General features: G+C 51.1%; 1 protein-coding gene across 2 annotated transcripts; it reads right to left on the bottom strand.

Moving 5' to 3' along the window:
- Positions 1 to 754: 754 nt before the first annotated feature.
- Positions 755 to 12,074, bottom strand: AP2S1 (adaptor related protein complex 2 subunit sigma 1). 2 transcript variants are annotated; one of them, XM_060651555.3, is made up of 5 exons: positions 11,910 to 12,044; positions 7,925 to 8,074; positions 1,734 to 1,847; positions 1,305 to 1,364; positions 755 to 1,121 (listed from the first exon to the last, which is right to left on the bottom strand). In XM_060651555.3, exons 1-5 carry the CDS (start codon positions 11,910 to 11,912, stop codon positions 1,020 to 1,022), a joined length of 429 nt encoding a protein of 142 aa, XP_060507538.1. In that variant the 5' UTR covers positions 11,913 to 12,044; the 3' UTR covers positions 755 to 1,019. The 2 variants fall into 2 exon arrangements, with proteins under 2 accessions (XP_060507538.1, XP_060507539.1); XM_060651556.3 differs by lacking the exon at positions 1,734 to 1,847 and having other exon boundaries at positions 11,910 to 12,074.
- Positions 12,075 to 23,735: the final 11,661 nt, after the last annotated feature.

Genomic DNA, 23,735 nt, shown 5'->3' with positions numbered 1-23,735 from the left:
CGGATTCTGTGTCTCCCTCTCTCTCTGAGCCTCCTCTGCTCATGCTCTGTCTCTCTCTGTCTCACAAATAAATAAATGTTAAAAAAAAAAAATTAAAAAAAAAAAAAAAAAGAAAGAAAAACAAAACAAAACTCTTATCAACCAGGATGCCTGGGCGGCTCAGTTGGTCAGGCGTCAGACTTCGGCTCAGGTCATGATTTTGCGGTTCATGAGTTCGAGCCCCACACCTGGCTCTCTGCTCTCTGCTCTCAGCACAGAGCCCGCTTTGGATCCTCTGTCTCCCTCTCTCTCTGCCCCTTCCCCGCTCGCTCACTCTTTCTCAAAAATAAACATTAAAGAAAAAAACAAAAGAAAGATTCTGGAGCCACCTGCCAGGGCTCAGAACCAACCCAGCTTAGCCACACTAGCTATGTGACTGCAGGCAAGTCTTTCGACCTTCCCGAGCCTCAGTGATCTCACCTGGAAAGCGGGGATACTGACAGTCCCTTCGTCATGACCTCGTGAGGATTAGGGAAGGTGACGCCTGCTGCTGTTAGATGTTGGCAGGAGTATCACTATTTCAGTGGCAAGTGCTCAGTGTCTAAACCCCTCGCCCCTCCAGGTCGGGCGGGCGGGAATGCACCCGGTGCACCCGCCTCACTCAGGCCGACGGGTGTTAGTCGACCGACCGACCGACCGACCGACGACGGATGGCGGGGCGTCCCTCGGCGCCTGCGGCTTCTAGGGCGAACAGGCGAGGGCTCAGAGACACAGGCCGGGCGGGACCACGGGTTTATTGGGAGCTCCACGCGTGCACTCACAGCGTCACACGACAAGGGCACGGTTACCCGGAAGGCGCGAGGTGGCCTCCACCCACGGCTGGGCCCGGAGGCGGTGGGGTGCGGTCTCCTTCCTGGTGGCCCCGGGCCCAGCGGGGGCCTTCCTCCCGGGCGGCTGAGGGAGGGCACCGGGGTGGCCCGGGCCTGGCAAGGGGGCGAGCAGGGAGCCGGGGGACCGGGGCGGGTGGGGGGCCTGCGCCCTCACTCCAGGGACTGGAGCATCAGCAGCTGCTTCAGCACCTTCGTCTGGCTGGTCTCGCGGATCTCGCCGGCCAGGAACATCTCGTCCACGACCGTGTAAACCTGAGCGGAGGGAGGTCGATGGGGCGGGGTGGCGGGGGAGACCCCGGTGTGAGGGAGGCCTCCCCACCCCCCAACAGGTGCTGGTCCGAACCCCTGATGACAGAGAGCCAGGAAACGGACAGGCGCAGAGGCACCGGGCGGCCCGCCCTCCTCCCTCCTCCCTCCTCCCGACCGGAAGCCCACCTTGTAGAAATTGAACACCAGGTCCAGCTCACAGACGTTGTGGAAATACTCGTTTAAGACCTGGGGGAGGAGGCAGAGATGGTAAGAGCCGGGCAGGGAGAGACACGCAGAGAAACTGAGGAAGGGGGAGGCAGGGAGGAGGAAAGACGCGGTGACAAAGACGGTCAGAGGCAGAAAGTCAGGGGCAGGGATGATCGGAGAGCGAACGACGGCAGACAAGACAGACAGACAGGCAGAGGGAGAAAGAGGAAACTGTACGGGCAGGGAGGGGCAGAGGGAGGCCCCCCCCCCCCCCCCCCACCCGGTGGAGGTGGTGAGGGTCTGGGCATCCCGAGGGGAGACCAGGGGTGGTTCTGGGGAGTCGGGCCGAGGGCCACAGCGCCCCTACCCGCTCCCCCGCCCCCCCCCACCCCCCGCCTGCCCCTGCACCTCCACGAAGTTGTGGATGGCCTCCAGGTAGGCGAGGTTGTTGTCATTGACATCCACGCAGATGCAGAAGTAGAGGCCAGCGTAGCGTCGGTAAATGATCTTGAAGTTCCGGAACTGCAGGGCAGAGAGCCTGTCAGCGCCCAGCTGTGCCCAGGACCCAACGTGCTGGGCAGAGCGGAGCCAAAAAATTCCGTCCGTTATCCCATGCACGGTCCCTGAGGCCCTGCTCTGCGTCTGGCCCTGTGCTGGGGACACAGTGGTGACAGAGACAGGCCCGGCCCTCCCCTCGCGGGGCTCCCAAACCCACAGAGGTTCATCCACAGTCATCCCCAGCCTGGGGATCCAGGAGGGCTTCCTGGAGGGGGCGTCTGCACTGAGGTCTGCACTGGGAAAGTAGATAAAGAGATAGATACAGGGGCACCTGGGGGGCTCGGTTAAGCATCCGACTTTGGCTCAGGTCATGATCTCGTGGTGCGTGGGTTTGAGCCCCGCATTGGGCTTTGCACGGACAGTACAGAGCCTTCCTGGGATTCTCCTTCTCCTCCTCTCTACCTCTCCCCCTTTGGCATGGTGTGCGCACTCTCTCTCTCTCTCAAAGTAAATAAAATTTGTTTTAAAAAAAAAAAGAGAGAGGGGCGCCTGGGTGGCTTGGTCGGTTAAGCCTCCGACTTCGGCTCAGGTCATGATCTCGCGGTCCGTGAGTTCGAGCCCCGCGTCGGGCTCTGTGCTGACAGCTCAGAGCCTGGAGCCTGTTTCAGATTCTGTGTCTCCCTCTCTCTGACCCTCCCCTGTTCATGCTCTGTCTCTCTCTGTCTCAAAAATAAATAAAACATTACAAAAATAAAAAAATAAAATAAAAAAAGAGAGAGAGATAGATATAGATACAAATAGGCATCAGGGTTTGCTAAGCACAAGGTCTTTGGCCAATATCTGAAAAATCCCAGCTCTGGGTCTGGTGTTAGAATGTTTTGTCGCCACCTGGTGGAAACTACAAAACATTAGTCCCTGATTTTTATGCCTCTTTTTTTCCTACCCCCTCCCCCCCAGGCTCATCCTTCTGTTAATTTCTATACTTTGAGTATGTCTCCTTTCCTTTTTTTTTTTTTTTTAATTTTTTTTTTCAACGTTTTTCATTTATTTTTTGGGACAGAGAGAGACAGAGCATGAACGGGGGAGGGTCAGAGAGAGGGAGACACAGAATCGGAAACAGGCTCCAGGCTCCGAGCCATCAGCCCAGAGCCCGACGCGGGGCTCGAACTCACGGACCGCGAGATCGTGACCTGGCTGAAGTCGGACGCTTAACCGACTGCGCCACCCAGGCGCCCCTTTTTTTTTTTAGTTTATTTGTTTACTTAGAGAGAGAGAGAGAGAGAGAGAGTGCGAGAGCCGGGGAGGGGCAGGGAGCAAGGGAGAATCCCAAGCAGGCGTGGGGCTCAATCTCAGGACCCTGACATCATGACCTGAACAGAAATCAAGAGTCGGATGCTTCACCGCTTGAGCCACCCAGGCGCCCAGCATTCTTTTTTTTCTTTTTTTTTTTTTTTTTTTTTTAAATTTTTTTTTTTAACGTTTATTTATTTTTGAGACCGAGAGAGACAGAGCATGAACAGGGGAGGGGCAGAGAGAGAGGGAGACACAGAATCTGAAACAGGCTCCAGGCTCTGAGCTGTCAGCACAGAGCCCGATGCGGGGCTCGAACTCACGGACCGTGAGATCATGACCTGAGCCGAAGTCAGACGCTTAACCGACCAAGCCACCCAGGCGCCCCGGCATTCTTTTTTTTCTTAAAGCTCTCCGTCTCCCACTGTCACCCTCCCGGCTTGTTCCTATGCCTCAGTTTTAAATTTGAAGGCTTCTCGGGGAAGCTGGGTGGCTCACTCAGTTGAGCGTCGACTCTTGATTTCAGCTCGGGTCATGATCTCAGGGTCCTGGGATCGAGCCCCAAGTCAGGCTCTGCACTGAGCGCCTGCTCGGAATTCTCTCTCTCCCTCTCCCTCTGCCCCTCCCCACGGGCACCTTGTGTGCTCTCTCTCTCTCTCTCTCTCAGGGATCCGGCCCCACACCTTCATGCCTTCTCCTGCTATATACTCTCAGATGAGTCTCTTCCCGCAGACCGGGGCAGGCCCCCTCTGAACTGCCCCCACCACGGGGCCCCCATCCCCACCCTGACCACTCCAGGCGTCACTGTCTGGGGGCAGGTCTGTCTCCTCACTGGACTGAGCTGGGGCTGTCACCGCTGTGTCCCCAGCACCACCCTGCACGGGAAGAAGGCCAAGCCCTAATCCCTGGAATCCGTGAATAGGTGACCTTACATGGCAAAAGATATTGTGCAGGTGTGCTAAATATCTTGAGATGGGGAGATCCGGGATTATCCCGACGGGGCCCAGAGCAATTCCACAAGGATCCTTATAAGGGAAAGAAGACAACGGGAGAGTGTGGGTGGGAGAGAGAGTTCAAGAGGCTATGCTGCCGCCTTTGAAGCTGGAGAAGGGGCCCCCCCCGTGCGGAGGAACGCAGGCCGCCTCCAGAAGTGGGGGAAAGGCAAGGAAACAGACTCTCCCCGGAGCCCGCAGAGGGAACTCAGCCCCTGCTGAGCCATTGTGGACGCCCGACCTCAAGAACTGTTGGGACAATGAATCTGTGTTGTTTGGAACCACTAAGTTTAGTAATTTGTTACCACAGGGGCGCCTGGGCGGCTCAGTCGGTTAAGTGTCCCAACTCTTGATCTCGGCTCAGGTCATGATCTCACAGTCAGTGAGTTCGAGCCGCACATCGGGCTCGGCGCTGGTGGCGTGGAGCCTGCTTGGGATTCTGTCTCTCCTCCTCACCTACCCTCCCTCACTTGTGTGCGTGCTCGCTCTCTCTCTCTCTCTCAAAATAAATAAATAAACTAGAAGAAAAAAGTGATTTGTTACCACAGCAGACGGAATCTAATATAGGTGCTAAGGAATAGGCATTCATGAACAAACGAGAGGAAGAAAGTTTGGGTGGCCTGGGCCTTCTCGTTGGGTACTCATTCTTAGGTTTTCCTCTCACAAGTCCCCTCCTCCAGGAAGCCTGCCCTGATCTCAGTCTCCTGAGAGAGACAGTATTTATTGTCTCCTACCCGTGATCCTTCCCACTTCGTTGGGGGAGGGACCAATTCTCTCTCTCTTTTTTTTTTTTTTTAATTTTTTTTAACGTTTATTTATTTTTGAGACAGAGAGAGACAGAGCATGAACGGGGGAGGGGCAGAGAGAGAGGGAGACACAGAATCAGAAGCAGGCTCCAGGCTCCGAGCCGTCAGCCCAGAGCCCGACGCGGGGCTCGAACTCACGGACCGTGAGATCGTGACCTGAGCTGAAGTAGGACGCTTAACTGACTGAGCCACCCAGGCGCCCCACCAATTCTCTCTTATTCCCCACTGCATTCCCTCCCCTGGGAACCCCTCCCTGACCCTCAGGCTGAGTCAGGCGCCCTCCTCCCACCCAGCTGCTCCGTCCCAGCCCTGCCCTCTCTGGGTGGTCGTGGGAGAGAGTGGGAAATAAACGCACAAGGGAACAAATGAATGAATGAATGGCCTGCATCGGGAGGAACCGAAGATCTGGGCGTCAGGGCCCCTTGTGACCTTCTCGCCTGCCCAGCTGGCCTCACCGACCTGCTCCTGGTCCCTCAGCACTCCGAGCAGGAGGCCCACTATGCTGGCAGCAGGGGATGGGGCATCCGCCCCCTCCTTCCGTCCTGCACCTGCTGCACCGGCTCTGGCCCCGTCGCCCCGCTCCCCGCAAGGCCCCCCATCCCGTCCTCCTCCTGGAAACCCTTTTCTCTAGGCTGCTGGGACCCCCGAATCTCCTGGCTTTCCTCTGCCTCCTCACCTCCCGTCTCTAGATATGGCCTCTCTTCTCTCCTTTGTTCCCCTCTGTCGATCATCACCCCACCCCCAACCCCGCTAAGTCCCTCGGCCTTCCTTGCCCGCAGTGTGCAGAACCTTCCAGATCACCACATCCTGCCCAAACTCCGGTTCATCACTCCATCCTGGATTCTCCGCTGGGGTGTGAACAGACACCTCACTCCTGGCCTTCACCCTCAATCTGCTCTTTCCTGAGCTGGCCCACCTCCCTCCTCTGCTCAAAAGCCTCCCGGAGCAGCCACCGCACTCATAAGAGCTCAAGTCTTAGGAGGCCCACGAGGCCCCAGGTGATCTGTCCCCGTTATCCCTTTGACCTCATCGGCCCTCCTCCCTGCCTTACAGCACCTCAGACCCGCTAGCCTTCTTGCTATCCCAGGAATGCCCCACTAGGTTCCCGCCTCAGGGCCTTTGCTCGCTACTCCTTACTCGCTACTCCCTGGGTTGGGAGGGCTCCCTCCCTCTCACATATCATCTCCTGCCACTTCTTCAGCCCCTTCAGGTCTTGGCTCCAATGCTACCGTTTCCAGACTTCCTCCTTAAATCCCTGACACCTGCATTCCGACCCCCGCTGTACACACGCCAGCACTTCACCTCCCACAGATGACGCTTTGGCTCCCCGGCACCTATCACCACCCGCCAGGCTCTACCTTTGTCACCAGTCTCCCTCTGACCAGAACATCAGTGCCCTCAGGGCGGAGACTTGGATCTTTCAGTTCCCGCACCCAGAACAGTGCCCGGCGGGGGCGCCTGGGTGGCTCGGTTGGTTAAGCGTCCGACTTCGGCTCAGGTCATGATCTCACAGTTCGTGAGTTCGAGCCCCGTGTCGGGCTCTCTGGTGTCAGCGCAGAGCCCGCTTCAGCTCCTCTGTCTCCCCCTCTCTCAGCCTCTCCCCTGCTCCATCTCAAAAATAATAAACATAAACGTAATAATAATAATAGTAAGGAACAGTGCCCGGCATACAGTAGGCCCCCATTAAATGTGTTGAATTTACAGGACAATCAGCCTGGCTGATGCCATGGGAATTAAAGACACAGCCTTCCTGATTTAAAGACACCAGGCTGGTTCAGGCAGTACAGCCAGGGTCATGAGTTCAAGCCCCCTGTTGGGTATGGAGATTACTTAAAATGAACGAACGAACGAACGAACGAACGAACCTGAGACATAGCAACAAACAGCCATACAAGATCGTTGACTGGCTCTGAATAATCAGCTACGACAATCTGTGGGACATTTAACTATTGATTGGGTATTAGAGTAAATAAGGGAGTATGATTACTTTCATCAGGTCGGCTAATGATATTGTGGTAACATAAGGAAGCATCTTTATTTTCTGAGATAATTAGGAGTGAAAAGTCATCATCTCTGTAACTTAATTTCAAACACTACAGCAAGAGATAGTTCGCTACCTTAGTCTCTACTTGTGTGTGTTTTTCTAGAGTTTTATTTCATTTTTAAGATTTCATTTTTAAGCAATCTCTACACCCAATGTGGGGCTAAACTCACAACCCTGAGATCAAGAGTCACGTCCTCCACCGACTGAACCAGCCAGGTCCCTGGGCGCCCTCATTTTTATAAATGAGTAATTTTTTAAAGTAAGTTTCTTTTTAATGTTTCTTTACCTTTGAGAGAGAGAGAGCGAGAGAGCACGAATGGGGGACAGGCAGAGAGAGAGGGAGATACAGAATCTGAAGCAGGCTCCAGGCTCTGAGCTGTCAGCACAGAGCCCCACGCCGGGCTCGAACCCACGACCTCTGAGATCATGACCTGAGCCAAAGTCGGACGTTTAACCATCTGGGCCACCCCAGGCGCCCCTTTATAGGAAGTTTTAAAAAGGCACGAGAAAAAAAAAAAAATCCTTCAGCCAAAAGAAAAAGAAAAGGTAGAGGAAAGGGTGAAATATTAATACAGATGAAATCTGGATAGTGGGTGTATGAATCTTCAATCAACTTCCTTCTCACTGTATTAATCTGTATGTTCGAAAATCTTCACAACGTGGGGACCCTGGCGCCTGGTAGAGCGTGTGACTCTTGGTCTCGGGGTTGTGGGTTCGAGCCCCACGTTGGGTGTAGGGATGACTTAAAACTAAAATCTTAAAAAAAAAATTTTTTTTTCCCCACAATGAAAAGGTCTTTGCAAAGAAGGAAGATCGCCAGCTCAAAGCGTGTTGAGGGAATGAACGCGGGAAGGAAAAGAGGGCCCGAGGGGTTCCTGCCGGTAGGCTTAGGGCAGGAGGCTGGGCAGGAAGGACGGGTGGAGGGAAGCAGGCGAGTGTGGTAGGCATGGGGGGCCAGGGGAGCATCACCTCCACAAAGTTGGTGTGTTTGGCATCTCGGACAGTGACCACGGCGTGCACCTCCTCGATCAGCTTCTGTTTCTCGTCGTCATCGAACTGCATGTACCATTTGGCCAGGCGCGTCTTGCCCGCCCGGTTCTGGATGAGGATGAAGCGGATCTGGGGACAGCAGGAGAAAGCGGAAGTGAACGAGCGTGGCGGAGAGAGCGGGCTGGTCCAGGATGCCCCGCCCCAAAGCCCCGCCCATCCCCACGGGCCACGCCTCCTGCCGCCTGCCCTCTGGGGTCTCAACTGCTCCCCAGAGCCCGGTGGTCCCAACACCCCAAGGGAGTGACTTTTCCCACTCCCTGGCCCTGAGGCCCAGGCTCCGCTATCTTTGTCTGTTTGACCTTGGACAAAGGATCCGCCCCCTCAGCCTCAGACTCCCCACCGGCAAAGTAAGTTTCCTAAGAAGGTCCACCTTGTCAGTGTTCGGTGGGATAGAGGTTTATAAGCTTAATTCAGGAGCCGGCACAGAGCATGCGCTCGGGAAATGTTTTGAGTTTCAGACTTCTGTGGTCTGAATCCGGGAGACCCCACTCCTTTAGTTTCTTTTTCCTTACCAATTTCTTAAATTTCACCCACTTAAAAGATATGTTTCTTTCTTTTGAGAGAGAGAGAGAGAGAGACGGCGCACACATGTGCAGAGAGAAGGAGACAGGGAATCCCAAGCAGGTTCTGCGCTGTCAGCGTGGGGCCTGACACCAGGCTGGATCTCACCAGCTAGAGATCACAGAGTCAGAACCTTAACCGACCGCGCCACCTAAAATTCACCCATTCAAGATGTATATCGTTCCAGTGGTTTTTAGTGCATTCATATGATTGGGCAAAAATCACTAGGCTCTAATTCCAGAATATTTTCATCACCCCAGAAAGAAACCCCCACCCGTGTAGCAGACACTTCCCCTCCCTCCGGCCGCTGGCAAACAAGAACCTTTCTATCTCTATAGATTTTCCTGTTCTGGACATTGCGTGTGAATAGAATCAGAAACTCTGTGGCCCTTGGTTTGCCTTCTGTCCCTTGGCGATGTTTTCAAAGCGCACCCACGTGGAGGCGTGTGTCCAGGCTTCACTTCTTTTCTTTTCAAAAAAAAAATTTTTTTTTTTACGGGGCGCCTGGGTGGCTCAGTCGGTTAAGCGTCCGACTTCGGCTCAGGTCACGATCTCGCAGTCCGTGAGTTCGAGCCCCGCGTCGGGCTCTGGGCTGATGGCTCAGAGCCTGGAGCCTGCTTCCGATTCTGTGTCTCCCTCTCTCTCTGCCCCTCCCCCATCCATGCTCTGTCTCTCTCTGTCTCAAAAATAAATAAACATTAAAAAAATTAAAAAAAAAAAAAAAAAAAAGAACACAGACTCTAGAGCCTGAATGAATCCTGGCACTCCTGGCTGTGTGTCCACGGGCAAGTAACTTGGCCTCTCTGGGCCTCAGTTTCTCCTTCTGTATAATGGACATAATGAAAGCACCTCCCTCATAAGATAGTCGCAAGGGTTAAGAAATGTCAGGGGCCCAGCACAGTGGCTGGAACATACTAAATGTTACACAAGTGTTAGTTCTTAGTGACATTATAATTCACCATCATTTGACTTTAAGAAAACCAAGGCCCGGGGCGCCTGGGTGGCTCAGTCGGTTATGGGTCCGACTCTTGATTTCAGCTTGGGTCAGGATCCCGGGGTCGTGGAACAGAGCCCCATGTCGGGCTCCGCACTGAGCGTCGAGCCTGCTTGGGGTTCTCTCTCTGTTCCTCTCTCTCAGCCCCTCCCCTGCTCGCACTCTCTCTCTCAAAATAAATAAATAAACATTAAAAAAAATTTTTTTTTTTAAATGTTTATTTAAACACACAGAGTGACAGCGGGGAAGAGGCAGAGAGAGGGAAACACAGAATCAGAAACAGGCTCCAAGCTCTGAGCCTTCAGCACACAGCCCGATGCAGTGCTTGAACCCACGGACTTTGAGATCATGACCTGAGCTGAAGTCGGATGCTTAACCGACTGAGCCTACCCAGGCGCCCCAAATAAATAGTTAAAAAATAGTAAGAAAAGATGGGGCGCCTGGGTGGCGCAGTCGGTTAAGCGTCCGACTTCAGCCAGGTCACGATCTCGCGGTCCGTGAGTTCGAGCCCCGCGTCGGGCTCTGGGCCGATGGCTCGGAGCCTGGAGCTTGCTTCCGATTCTGTGTGTCTCTCTCTCTCTGCCCCTCCCCCGTTCATGCTCTGTCTCTCTCTGTCCCAAAAATAAATAAATTAAAAAAAAAAAAAAAAAAAAAAGAATATCATATAAAAAAAAAATAGTAAGAAAAGAAAAGAAAACCAAGGCCCAACTTCACCCAGCTAGGAAGCCTGCGTTTAGGCCCAGTTCTGTTTGAGACAGGCATGCGTATGCCCATTTATACATGAAGAAACTGAGGCTCAGAGAAAGAAGTCTCACAGCCACAAAGCACACCTGGGAGTCGAAAGGCTTTGCTCTGGACCCCTTTACCCTGGCTGACTCTCCGGGAGCCTCTATCCGTTCATGGGAGTCCACTCTCTTTCCTAAGCCTCACTCTCCAATAGTCCCCCTTCCCCCAACCAATCAAGACAGACAGGAACAGGATATTACACTCTCCTTCCAAGAACCCCATCTGCTGAGCCAGGGAAAACCACTTCCTAGCAGGCCAGGGGTCCTGGGTACAAAGGGAAAGGGCCTGGGCCTGGCTGGGGGGAGGCTCACTAGACAGCCACAACCTGTGGCCAGAGCCAGAGATATATAGGGTATATGGGGGAGGAGAGCTAAAAGAACTGAGGGAGAGGACTGCCGCTCACCCCCAAATTCCCTTACACGCCTCTTCTGTATTAGAATCTCTCCACCTCTGGGAATCTGCCCTAAGAGGTCCCTTCCCTCCTGCACCCTCACCCCTCTGATGTTCCCTCTGGATGCCCCCCAACCTTCCCTGTCTCTGAGCCCCCATCCCCTGGAGCTCTTCCATTTTGACTTCCAATTTCTGGGTTTCGATCAATCCCCTCTTTCAGGCCTCAGAAGGCCTTTTACTGAGGACATCCCTTCTCTGATGCCAAGGCCTCCTCCCCTGTTCCAAAGGTCCGTGTTGCCTCCAAGGACCCTGTTGATGGGGGAGACTCCCTCGTTCTGACACCCACCTCCACTGATCTTGTTTTCCAGCTCCCTGCCCAAAGACCCATCCTGGGGGAGGGGAGCCAAATCCAATGCCCAGTCCTTGCTCCAAAAACTCCATTCACATCTCTCACATTTGCATGTCTATCCCTACCCAAGACCCCTCTTCTTGGAAAGACCTGTTCCATTGCCCCCAACCGTTTCTAATACCCACTCCCTACCTCCAAGCCTTCTCCTGCTTTGCAACACACTTCCCCTGACCCCATTCCCTACAGCAGCCTACTTCCCGTCTCCAGCGCCCAGGCTCTTCCCCTTGAGACTCTCTCATTCTCTTTCTCCCTCTCTCTCGTCAGCAGTACTCCTCCCGTTTCAACAGCCCCTCTCTTCCTTCAGTGTCAGTTTCCGCCTTCTAAAGACCCCTTCCGAAGCAGTCCCAGAGGTTTCCATTCTTCTCCAATTATCCTGCCACACTCCCAGAGATCCCTCCTCTTGGGTCGCCCCCTCCCCACCTCCCATTCCTTCTCCCCACCTCCGAGGTCCCGCTTCACGAATCGCCTCCGCATTTCAACCCCCCGCCCCCGCCATCTCCAATGTCTCCCGCACAGCCCTCTCCCCTTGGCACTCGGTCGCCAATGTCCTCTAGCTTCGAGACCCCCGGTGCGCTTCCGCGCCGAGAATCACCACCCAGTTGCCCCCTTCCCGGGCCTCCAATCGGCCCCAATCCCGAGAGCCCGCGCCCGGCCCAAACCACCGCACCGCGGCAGGGGACGCTTGTCAGCACCCAAGCGAGCCTCAAGCACCTGCACGCGGACCCACCCTGCGCCCGTCCCCAAGGTGGGCGCGCCCCCGTTACCATGGCGACCCCCGTCCGGACCCCAGCGGCCCCGGTCCCGCGGCTACTTGGCAGCTCCGGCTCCCGCAGCAGTCCGGGGTCCCAGGGCTAGAGCGGACTTCCGGCAGAAGAACGCGCCCGCCTTCTCGCGCACAGCCCACTGGGAACTGTAGTCTGAAGAATGCCTTCCCCGGCCAGGCTGCAAGCCTGGGAAAAGGGCTGGTCCCCCTTCCCAACATGCTGCGCGACTGTCCTTTTCCCACCCCACGGTACAGACCCCGAATGCATGCTGGGAGTTGCGGGTGATGGTCCCTTCCGAGGACTACAATTGCGTGATAGCCCGCAACGGGGAGTTGCATTCTGGGAAATGTAGTTCTGGTAGTCCTCCCTCCATCTCTATCCTCCCAAGGCGAGAAGGGCATGCTGGAAATAGTAGTTTTAAGTAAGAAATTGATCTGTGGGTCTGGGGGCAGGAAAAAAAAAAAAAAAAAAAAGAAGGAGAAGAAGGAGAAAAAACTGCGCTGTGGGAACTCGAAATGTGACTCTGACCGCGCTCACCCAGTCCTTTTTTTGAAATATATTGCGGTTCCCTGTGGGAGATTGACAGTGGTTTAAGAGAATGATTTTGAGAGGACTGTGTGCAAATTCAGCCATTGCATTTCCTAGCTGTGTGACTTTGGGACAACAACTTCACCTCTTAGCTCAATTTCTTCATGTGTAAACAAGGAGTAATCAAGAGGTCACCTCGGCGGGGTTGTTTTACATCTTGGATAAGTTTCCAAAGCGCTTATCACAGTGTTTGATACATAGTAAGTGCTCAATAAATACTAGTTGACATCACGAATGCTCATTGTTAACGTCCACAGGATAATAGGATCTTCTTACTTCCTATCCAGAGGTACAGTTGTCTCCTTTCAGTTACCTCAAATAGGCCAAATGTTTTCCTAACTCAGCAACTTTTCCTTTGTACTTTGCTCTTGCCCATGGACCTTTCCGCATTCATCCTGAGGCTGGCTCCTTTTCTTCTTTTACCTTAAACACCACTTCCACAGACCTGTGTAGAAGACCCTGCCTGCCTACAAAGGTCCTCTTCTCCCGTCACCGAAATTCTCTAGGTTTGATTTTTTTTTTTAAGTTTACTTATTTACTTTGACAGAAAGAGAGAGGGAAAGGGGGGAAGGGCAGAGAGAGAGAGAGAGAGAGAGAATCCCAAGCAGGTTCCACACTGTAGTGCACGGCCCGATGTGGGGCTCGAACGCACCAACTGCAAGATCACGACCACTGAGCCACCCAGGTGCCCCTAGGTTTGATTTTTTTTAATTTTTTTTAACGTTTATTTATTTTTGAGACAGAGAGAGACAGAGCATGAACGGGGGAGGGTCAGAGAGAGGGAGACACAGAACCCGAAACGGTCTCCAGGCTCTGAGCTGTCAGCACAGAGCCCTACGCGGGGCTCGAACTCACGGACCGCGAGATCATGACCTGAGCCAAAGTCGCCCGCTTAACCGACTGAGCCACCCAGGCGCCCCTGATTTTTTTTTTTTTTTAACATTTATTCATTTTTGAGAGACAGAGCACAAGCAGGGGTTCATTAGAGAGAGAGGGAGACACAGAATCCGAAGCAGGCTCCAGGCTCTGAGCTATCAGCACAGAGCCCCACGTGGGGCTCAAACTCAGGAGCAGTGAGATCGTGACCTGAGCGGAAGCCAGACGCTTAACCGACTGAGACACCCAGGCACCCCTAAGATTTTATTTTTAAGTAATCTCCAAACCCACCCTGTGGCTCGAACTCATAACCCCAAGGTCAAGCATCGCGTGTTCCACTGACTGAGCCGGCCAGGTGCCCCTCTAGGTTTCTTTTTTGTTTTGTTTTGTTTTGTTTTAATGTTTATTTATTTATTCCAGAGATAGAGAGAGGGAGAGAGCAGTGGAGGGGGACTGAGAAAGAGAGGGTGTGAGAGAGAATCCCAAGCAGTCTCCATGCTCTTCTCATGGAGCCCGACAAGGGACTCGATCCCATTAACCATGAGATCAGGACCTGAGCCAAAATCAAGAGTCTGACACTCAACCAATTGAGCCACCCTGGTGCCCCAAGTCTCATTTCTTATAGTATCAGTGGAGAGACCCTCTGACTCCCTGAACTCAGGACTGACCTCCTAAGCTCAGCAAGCTCCCAGGAGCTTCCGCCTAACTGTCAAATTCATCTTTTGGAAATTAACTAATGAGTTGCTGGACTGGGGAAAGAAACATTTGTGGATGAGATGCCTGTGCGGATGAATCAGAAAGTGCTCAACAGTGACCTCAGTTTCATTGTAATGTTAACATCCCCCCCCCCCCCCCGAATATTCGTCACAAGCCCTCATAAGAGGAGCCTGAGTACCGTGGTTCTGGGAGTCCCTGATCTGTCCCTCCCCCCCGCCCTTGCTCTGTCTCTCAAAAAGAAATAAAAATATTTTTAAAAAACCACATATCATAGAACAATGTAAATTCAAAACGTGGTATTAGCAGAAGCGCCAACACATTGGCACGAAAAGGTTAGGGATCATTTCTATCTGGTGCACTGCTGTATCTCTAGGAAGGTTGGGATTGAGACAAGGTAAGCAAGGTGCCCAGGATATAAAATTAAAGAGGCACTCTTGAGTGCCTGGGTGGCTCAGTCAGTTAAGCGTACGACTCTCCATTTCAGCGGAGGTAATGGTCTCTCGGGTTCTTGAGTTTGAGCCCCACGTGGGGCTCTGCACTGGCAGCCCAGAGCCTGCCTGGGATTCTCCGTCTCCCTCTCTCTCTGCCCCTCCCCTGTTCACACTCTCTCTCAAAAATAAATAAATTAATTAAATAAATAAATAAAACCTTAAAAAAAAAAAAAAGGCACTCACTCTTAGGTGATGACCCTGCCCTTGCAAGAGTCTGAAAGTCAGCACCTACTTGAGGTTTGTTCCCTGGACACCTTGCTTGGCTCACCTTAGTCCCAGCCTTGACGTCTAGCGCTTAGCTCAGTGCCTGACATGAGTCCGGTGTTCCAAAAACATTTGCTGGATGAATGAGTGAGTGAATGAATGAATGAATGAACGAACAGTTATCAAGAAAAACACACTGTCCCCACTCTGACGACATTCACGGTCCGGCAGGGGAAAAAGGACATTGTATCCATGAATTTTAAAATTACCTAGGAGGGGTGCCTGGGTGGCTCAGTCGGTTAAGCGTCCGACTTCAGCCCGGGTCACGATCTTGTGGTCCGTGAGTTCGAGCCCCGCGTTGGACTCTGGCTGATGGCCTAGAGCCTGGAGCCTGCTTCCGATTCTGTCTCTCTCTGCCCCTCCCCCGTTCATGCTCTGTCTCCCTCTGTCTCAAAAATAATAAATAAACGTTAAAATATTTTTTTGTTTTTAAAAAATAAAATTACCTAGGAAATAGTAAATATTATTTTATCTCACACAGTTTCTGTGGGTCAGGAGTTCGGGAGTTCAGCTGGATGATTCTGGCCTGGGGTCCCTCGTGCGGTTTGCAGGGGAACAGATTCTGTCTCTGCCTTCAGGAATCTCATGCCTGAGTGGTTTGGAGTCTAAAGGTGATATTCCAGAGACATGGAAAGAAGGAGCAATCCTAACACTTCCACTCTCGTATGGATTTTGAAATGATCCTTCCCTTTGCAAGATCATGACGGTATGCTTGCCCTAGGGAAAAACTGGGTCAAAATATGCATCGTGAGGGGAAAAGTCAGTTAGTTTATGTGCAGCTACATAACAAAATATGAGGCAGTAGTTAAGTTGACAGAGGGGCGCCTGGGTGGCTCAGTCGGTTGCGTATCAGACGCTTGAGTTCAGCTCGGGTCATGATCCCAGGGTCATGGGATTGAGCCCCACGTGGGGCTCTGCATGGAGTTGGAGTCTGCTTAAGATTCTCTCTCTCTCTCTCCCTCTCCCTCTCAAATTAAAAAAAAAGAAAAAAGAAAAAAAAAGGAATGAGAGAAACGTGTATGCATTGACACGTTGTTGGAGACGCAAAGGATGTTGTGGAGAGATATCTCCACAGTGTACCATTTGATCTTAAATTCATTGTGCCAGCTTTGTGTGTAGAAAATTTTCATATCTACAAAAAAAATTGTAAAGTTAGAACAACGAACTCCAATGTTTACTCGCCTGGATCCATGATTAGCTGACATCGTGCCCCATTTACTCTATGTACGTATGTATTGGAGCGATTCAAAAAAATTTTTTTTAATGTTTATTTAGTTTTGAGAGACAGAGAGAGACAAAGCGTGAACAGGGGAGGGGCAGGGAGAGAGAGACGGAGACACAGAGTCTGAAGCAGGCTCTAGGCTCTGTGCTGACAGGTTGACAGTTTGTTCTCTGTATTTTTTTTTAATTTTTTTTAACGTTTTTATTTATTTTTGAGACAGAGAGAGACAGAGCATGAAGGGAGGAGGGGCAGAGAGAGAAGGAGACACAGAATCGGAAGCAGGCTCCAGGCTCTGAGCCATCAGCCCAGAGCCCAACGCGGGGCTCGAACTCACCGACCGCGAGATCGTGACCTGAGCTGAAGTCGGACGCTTAACCGACTGCGCCACCCAGGCGCCCCTGTTCTCTGTATTTAAGAGTCTCTGCTTTTATCTTATTTTCCCTTCCTTCCCCTATGTTCAGCTGTTGTGTTTCTTGAATTCCTTATTTTATTTTATTTTATTTTATTTTATTTTATTTTATAGAGAAAGAGAGTGAACGGGGTGGGGCAGGGGAAGAAGGAGGGAGAATCTTAAGCAGGCTTCTCCCTCAATGTGGAATCCAAGGCGGGGCTCGATCCCACCACCAAGAGATCATGACCTGAGCCCAAATCAAGAGTCAGAAGCTTAAATGACTGAGCCATCCAGGCACCCCAAGACATGAACAGTTTGAAGAGTCCACTTCAGTTATATTGCAAAATGTCCCTTAATTTGGGTTTGTCTGATGTTTCCTCATGATGAGATCCAGGTTTGACATTTTGGGGCAGAAATATGACAGGAATGATCCTGTTTCTTCTCAGAGTATCCCATGAGGGGCGTGTGATGCTAGTTTGTCTCATTTGAGTTTGATCATTTGGTGAGTTTGGTCACTGAGCTAAGGTAATGTCTGCCACCATTTTTTGTTTTTTTAATAGGCTCCACGCCCAACATGGGGTTTGAACTCATGATCCTGAGATCATCTGAGCTGAGATCAAGAGTCAGATGCTTAACGCACTGAACCACCCAGGTGCCCCCACATTTTTCTTTTTAAAAGATATGTGATATATCTGATACCAAACGCATAAGCAACACAAGAAGAAAAAAAAAGCTGAGCATCAAAATTAAAAACTTTTGTGCACCAAAAGACCCTATCAAGACAGTGAAAAGACAACCCATAGAATGGAAGTAAATATTTGCAAAGCCCCTATCTGGTAAGAAACTGATATCCAGGGTCATGTCTCCAAAGAAGAGAGACAAATGGCAAATAAGCATAGGAAAATATGCTCAACATCACTAGTCTTCAGGGAAATGCAAATGGAAACCACAGCGAGATACCACCTCACAACCATTAGGATGGCCATTATCAAAAACAAAGGAAAACAACCACCACCAAAACAGTAATGACAAGGGTTGGCAAGGATGCGGGAAAACTGGAACCCTTGCACATTGCTGGTGAGAATGTAAAATCGTGCAGCCCCTGTGGGAAACAGTTTTGCAGGTCCACAAAAAAGTTATATGTAGAATTACTACGTGATACAGCAACTTTATGTCTAAGTAGATATTCCAAATAACTGGAAAGGGGATTCACATACCTGTGCATCAATGGTCCTAGCAACATAATTCACAATAGCCCAAAATCCAAATGTCCAGTAACAGGTGAATAGATAAACAAGATGTAATATATACACTGAAACATTATTCAACCTTAAAAAGGAATGAGATCCTGATACACGCCCCCAACCAACGTGGAGGAAACTTGAAACCATCGTGCTGGGTGAAATAAACCAGACACAAATGGACAAATGTATGGTTTCATTTACATGAGGTACCTAGAACAGGCAAATTTATAGAGACAGAAAGTAGTTCTCTCTCTTTCTTTTAGCAGGCTTCATGCCCAGCACAGAGCCAGCCCTTGATTTCATGGCCCTGACATTAAGACCTGAGCTGAGATCAAGAGTTGGACGCTTAACTGACAGAGCCACCCAAGCACCCCTGTTCCAGGTATTTTTCTAAGCGATTCACTTATGGAAACCTCAAAACAACCCCGTGCATTAGGTATTAATATTATCAACTCCATTTTAAAGATGAGGAAATTGAGGTACAGAGAAGTTGAGTAACTTGCCCAATGTCACACAGCTAGTGTAAATGGTGGGGTTGAGATTCTAGTACAGGCATTCCGGCTCCAGAGTCAATGCCTCAAGCCACTGTACTATGCTGTGTTCATGTAAGCGTGTAGAGAGATCTGGGGGAAAAAACAAAACAAAACAAACACATTTCTGGAGAGTTAAGTGGGATGGGTTTAGATTCTCCATGGAGACTGAATTTTATCTAGAGGTTTTTAAAAAATATTTCTTTAGTTTTAAGGGGAGGGGGGAGGAGGGGAGTGCAGAGAAAAGGAGACACAGAATACAAAGCAGGCTCTGGGCTCTGAGTCATCCACACAGAGCCTGAGGCAGGTCTTGAACTCATGAACCATGAGATCAGACTTGAGCTGAAGTCTGAAGTTCAACTAACTGAGCCACCCAGGCAGGCGCCCCTAATCTAGAGTATTTTAATTTTTTTGCAAGGACAAGAAATTCATGTAGTATTGCAAAATTTTAAATAATTAAAGAAAATAATATATAACAGTGGGCAAGATAATATATATTACATAACATATAATATATATCATATAACATATTATGTAACATACAATATATATTATATAACATTTAATATATCTTATATAACATAATATACATTATATAACATATAATATATATTATGTAACATATTTTGCCCATTGTTATATATTATATATGTTATATGTTATATAATATATATATATATATAATATATGTTATATAACATATAACATATATAATATATAACTATGGGCAAAATATTTGAACAGCACTTCACCAAAGATGCTATTCAAATGGACTTTATACCTATGAAAAGACGCCCAACCTCATAAATCACTGAGGAAGACAAATTAAGACTAAAAAGGATACGATTGAACAATCATTAGAATGGCCAAAATTAAATTAAGAAGACGGAAAAGGTGGGACAGCTGAAATTCTTACACCTGACTCCTGGGATGGTACATTCACTTTGGGGAAGGTGAGTACATGCCCGCCCTGTAACCAGCAATTTCACTTGGGGACATACCTAGCAGGAATGAATACGTATGTTTACCAAAAGACGTATTCTAGACTGTCACAGCAGCACTACCCAGAATAGCCCCAAAGTGGAAATTACCTAGATGCTCACGACAATAGAATGGCTACATACATCGTATTTCATCCACATGGTGGAATACTACACAGCATTGAGAATGAACGATCGATAAGTACACACAGTATCCTGGAGGAATCTCACAAGGTTGATTAAAAGAGGCCACTTGTTGCATAATTCCGTTTTTATAAAGTGTAGAAACGGGCGAAACTGATCTATGGCCGTAGAAATCAGGATAAAGATTTTCCTCGTGGGAGGGAGTGACTGGAAGGGGTCACCAGGAGGCTTCTGAGAGATTGGTCACATTCTGTTTACCTGGGTGAACGTTACAGGGGTGTGTTTTCATTTTTTAACGTTTATTTATTTTTGAGAGAGAAAGAGAGCAAGCGTGAGCAGGGGAGGGGCAGAGAGAGGGAGACAGAGGTTCCAAAGCAGGTTCCGCAGTGTGATGAGCGGAGACGCGGGACTCTAACCCACCTCGAAATCAGGACCTGAGCGGGAATCAGGAGTTGGCCTCTCAACGGACTGAGCCACCCATACGCCCCACAGGGGGTGTGTTCCCTGTGAATTACTCATGGAGCTGTATGTACCCTTGTGATTTGTGGACTTCTCCGTATCTATGTTATATTTCCATTTTTGAAGTCTGTAGAAATTGAGAGGTTCTTTCATTATCCATCCTTCCACGAGCCATTAAGTGCGTGACCGCTTCGTTTCAACCGCTGGCCTGGAGACGGGATCCAGCAGTGAATCCGAGCGGGGATCCGAGCATCCCCGCCTCCCGTTCCTTCCTCGTGATTGGCTGCCCCGCCGACCAATGGCGGAAGAGTTCACCGCTCTCTGTCCTCCCGGCGGCATCAGCTGGCGGCAGCTTCCACTGTTCGGTTTGTAGGAGGCGCTGTGAGCTCACTGACTTCTTGGTCGAGCGCAGACCCAGTCCCCACCCTCTGTCTGATTTTTTCAGACTCTGAGGAATGTACAGAGAATATACGCCAGCACATTCACCTCTTTGCAAAACTCTTTAGTGGATTTTTCTGGCTGTGTATCTCTACGAGCGGGGTCCAGGACCCCAGGCTCCGCCTGCCTCGTACCTACTCCGGCTCTCTGGCTGGTCTGAGTTCCAGTCCTCGGAGCCCTTCTGGGAGATGCTTGGGAAATCTCGGCAGCGGCCCAGGCCAGCAGTTGGTACTTCTCTCTCTGTCAGCTAATTGTTTACTCGGTTGTTTATTTATCCTGGAGCGGAGGCTAGCAGGGCAGTGAGGGGGCGGCTGCCCCCAGGGAAGCCTGCTTCCTGTGGTTGGTTTGCTAACACCGGCCCTCTGGCAAACTGGAAAGAAGAATTGTAGAGCTGGGAAGACCCTCCTTGATAGTTCAATTGTTCATTCAAGGAAAACACTGCCTGAGACCCTGCCTTGTGCTTGGACCTGTGCTGGAGACATCGACAGTGACTGAGATAGCCCTGGCCCTGCCCTCAGGGGGTTCACAGTCTGATGGAAGACAAAGACCTGTTGCCAGGCAGGGACAACCCAGGGTGGTCAGGGATTGGATGAAGGGCCCAACGGGGCTGTGAGAACCTAGAGGAAGCACCAGACCAAGCCTGCGTCTTAGGGAGAGCCTCCTGGAAGAGGGGGTCATATGAGCTAGCGTCTGAAAAAGGGGTAAGAGTTAGTCCTTAGACAGGACTGTGTCTTTTCGGCCATCCCCTTTGTTTAGCATGGGATTCATTCATTTATTTATTAACTAGTATTTATTGTGGGCCATTTGCCAGACTGCAGAACTAGCCCCTGCCTTCAAAGGGCTCACACATAAAATGGTGATGCCAATACAGAACTTCAAGCCCTGGTGTAGTGCTATAAAGAAGTAATAAGTTGTAGTCATCTGATCCCCATTATCTGGGTTTGAATCTCGAGTCTGCCAATTACTAGCTGTATAACCTTCCTGGGTCTTGGTTTAGTACAACAATGACACCTACGTAAAACCTTTTATGGTGAGTAACTTGTTCTGCAAGTGTTCCGCAAGACGAGCAAACATTTCTAATTTTAACTTGATAAACGAGCGATGTCTTGCAATACGAGTGAGTAGTATGTGATACTGAATGTCACATGAGCACAACTGAGCCAGTGGTTCTTGAAATTTGCTTTGATACATGCTTTGGATTACAAACATGTTTCCTGAATGAATTATGCTTGCAAACCAAGGTTTTACTGTATAACCTACTCATATTGAGGATTAGGTGGGTTCATATGTTTAATATGCTTTAGAATATCACCTAGTATAGGGTACCTGAGTGGCTCAGTCAGTTAAGCGTCCGACTCTTGGTTTAGTCACAGGTCATGATCTCACAGTTCTGTGCTGATAGTGCAGAGCCTACTTGGGATTCTCTCTCTCTGCCCTTCCCTCGCTGGTGCCCTCTCTCTCTCTCTCTCTCGATAAATTAAAAAAATGTTTAACACAATGTCACCTAGCATAAAGTACCTGTTTTCATCAAAGGATGAGTCAGACCAAATCTGGGAGGCTGCTCTGAGGAAGTGATTTTAAGCTGAGAGTCGAAGCACAAAGGTAGAATTGACAGGCTCCAAAAGACAGAGAGAAGGACATCTAGGTCCAGAGTGAACCCAGTCTTCTCTATTCTGGGTGCTGTCGGTTCACAGTCTTTCCAAGAATGGAACGACCTGGAACATTGCATTGGGAGTTAAAAAGACGTATGAAGTAATTTGAGGTGGGGGGATCCGGTGTTCCCTCAAGTGATCTCAAAATAATTTAGGAACCAAGGTTCGCGATGACAGCCTAAAGAAAACCTGGGCCACGCACTTGACTGGCTAAACAAACTCGGAAAAACAAAACAAAATGAAAGGAAAGTAATGCACATCTAAAAATCAGATTATATGCATAAAAATGCCAAGTTAAAAAAAGTCAAGGGAAACGACTCTGATCGGTAATCAAAAAAACCTTTATTTAATGGGATGTTTTAAAACTTGAGTGCATGTAATTTTATCAACGTTTGCAAAGCAGTTTTTAGTACTTAACCGATACAGCTCATTTAATTCTCTCAGCAACCCCATGAGGGAGGTACGATTATTATTCCATTTTGTAGATGAAGAGACTGAAGAAAGAAACGCAAAAATGCAATAGGAAACAGACTTTCTTCATGCATTCCGTAAATACTGACTGGATGCCCAGAACGCTCATCTTCCACGACGCGTACTTCCGGAGGGATCCCAGAGGAACCCCTCCTCGGTTCAGAAGAACTCAAGGGTTACCGCAGTGCCCCCTTCCCATCACTACTGTTACCCTCCACGGGCCGGAACTGACATTTGATTTGCAGTCATTTGCACAACGCTGACTTGGAGGTCAGGGCTGTACGCAGGAGCGTACCCTCGTCCCTCTCCGGGGCATCGGTCGAACACAGAATCCCAAGCCAATTCGTATCCACCAGCGCGTTGCCTGCAGATTTTCATCACCGCCGAGGGAAAGAGCACGCGCTCCCCGGCCCTGCCCCTTCTTCCGGAACGACAAATTGCCCGGCATGGATTGGGGTGAGGCGGGCCACGCCTCCTCGTGTTCCCCAATCAACTCCCTCGCTGGGTGTCCTCTCTGCTCCTCAGCCCCTCCCCGCTGCCCCACGTTACGTCGCCCCCTCTCTCCTCCTCCGTTATTCCAGGGGCTGAGGCTTGCGCGGCAAACCCACCTCCCCTTGCCTCCCATTGGCTGGTCAGGTCCCGCGCGAGCGGGATCGCGCCCTTCGCCCCCGCCCCCAAAGCCGGGCCATGTCTCTCCCCTCCTGCTTTCTCCACGAGCCCCCGCAAGGAGGGGATCGGCTGCTTCTGGCGCGCGCAAGGCCGCGCGCGACTCCCGCGGGCCACTCCCTCCGTCTCGCGCTAGGCAGCCCCTCCCGCGCACGCGCACTTGCCCACCCCGTTCCCTCAGCCCGGTCGCAGGCTGCCTGGTGCCGTCTCGCGTCGCAGCCACCGCAGTAGCGGCATTTCTTTGGGGCGCACGCGCACTATGGCCTCCGCGCCCGTTCCCAGCCAGAGGCCGCGGTAGTGGCACTGAGCCCCACGGGTGCGTAGACGCCCTCGCCTCATCTCCTGCCTGGCGCCGGTTATCCCCTTGCGGCGCGCGCCCAGGGGCCGTTATCCTCCTGCAACGGTCCGCGTGCCACGCACGCGCAGTTGGCGAGGGGCGCGCGCGGCGGGAGCGGCGGCCGCAGGAAGGAGGCGCCGCCGCCGCCATTGCGAGGGAGGGAGGGAGCGAGCGAGCGAGGCTGGTCCGCCCTCCCCCTGGTTCCCGCCCCTCCCCCCTTCCCCTCCCCGCCCCCCCGCCCCGAGGGAGAGCAGCGGCGCGGCGGGAGGAGGAGGAGGTGGAGGAGGCGGAGGAGGGAGCCCGCGAGGGAGGGTCCGCCCGGCCCCCCGCCGCCGGAGCCGCCGCCGCCGCCGCCG

This window comes from Panthera onca, chromosome E2, assembly GCF_046562875.1.
Source record: "Panthera onca isolate mPanOnc1 chromosome E2, mPanOnc1 haplotype 2, whole genome shotgun sequence".
Taxonomy (NCBI): domain Eukaryota; kingdom Metazoa; phylum Chordata; class Mammalia; order Carnivora; family Felidae; genus Panthera; species Panthera onca.
The sequence above is the reverse complement of the archived record's forward strand: the minus strand, read 5'-3'. Positions and strand labels throughout refer to the sequence as shown.

Bases quoted from the DNA above. Each gene is read 5' to 3' on its own strand.
- AP2S1 (XM_060651555.3), bottom strand. The intron at 1,848-7,924 runs GTGATGCTCCCC...TCTGCCCTGCAG, and splicing joins AACACACCAACTTTGTGGAG to TTCCGGAACTTCAAGATCAT. The intron at 1,122-1,304 runs GTGGGCTTCCGG...CCCTCCGCTCAG, and splicing joins TGGTGTTCAATTTCTACAAG to GTTTACACGGTCGTGGACGA.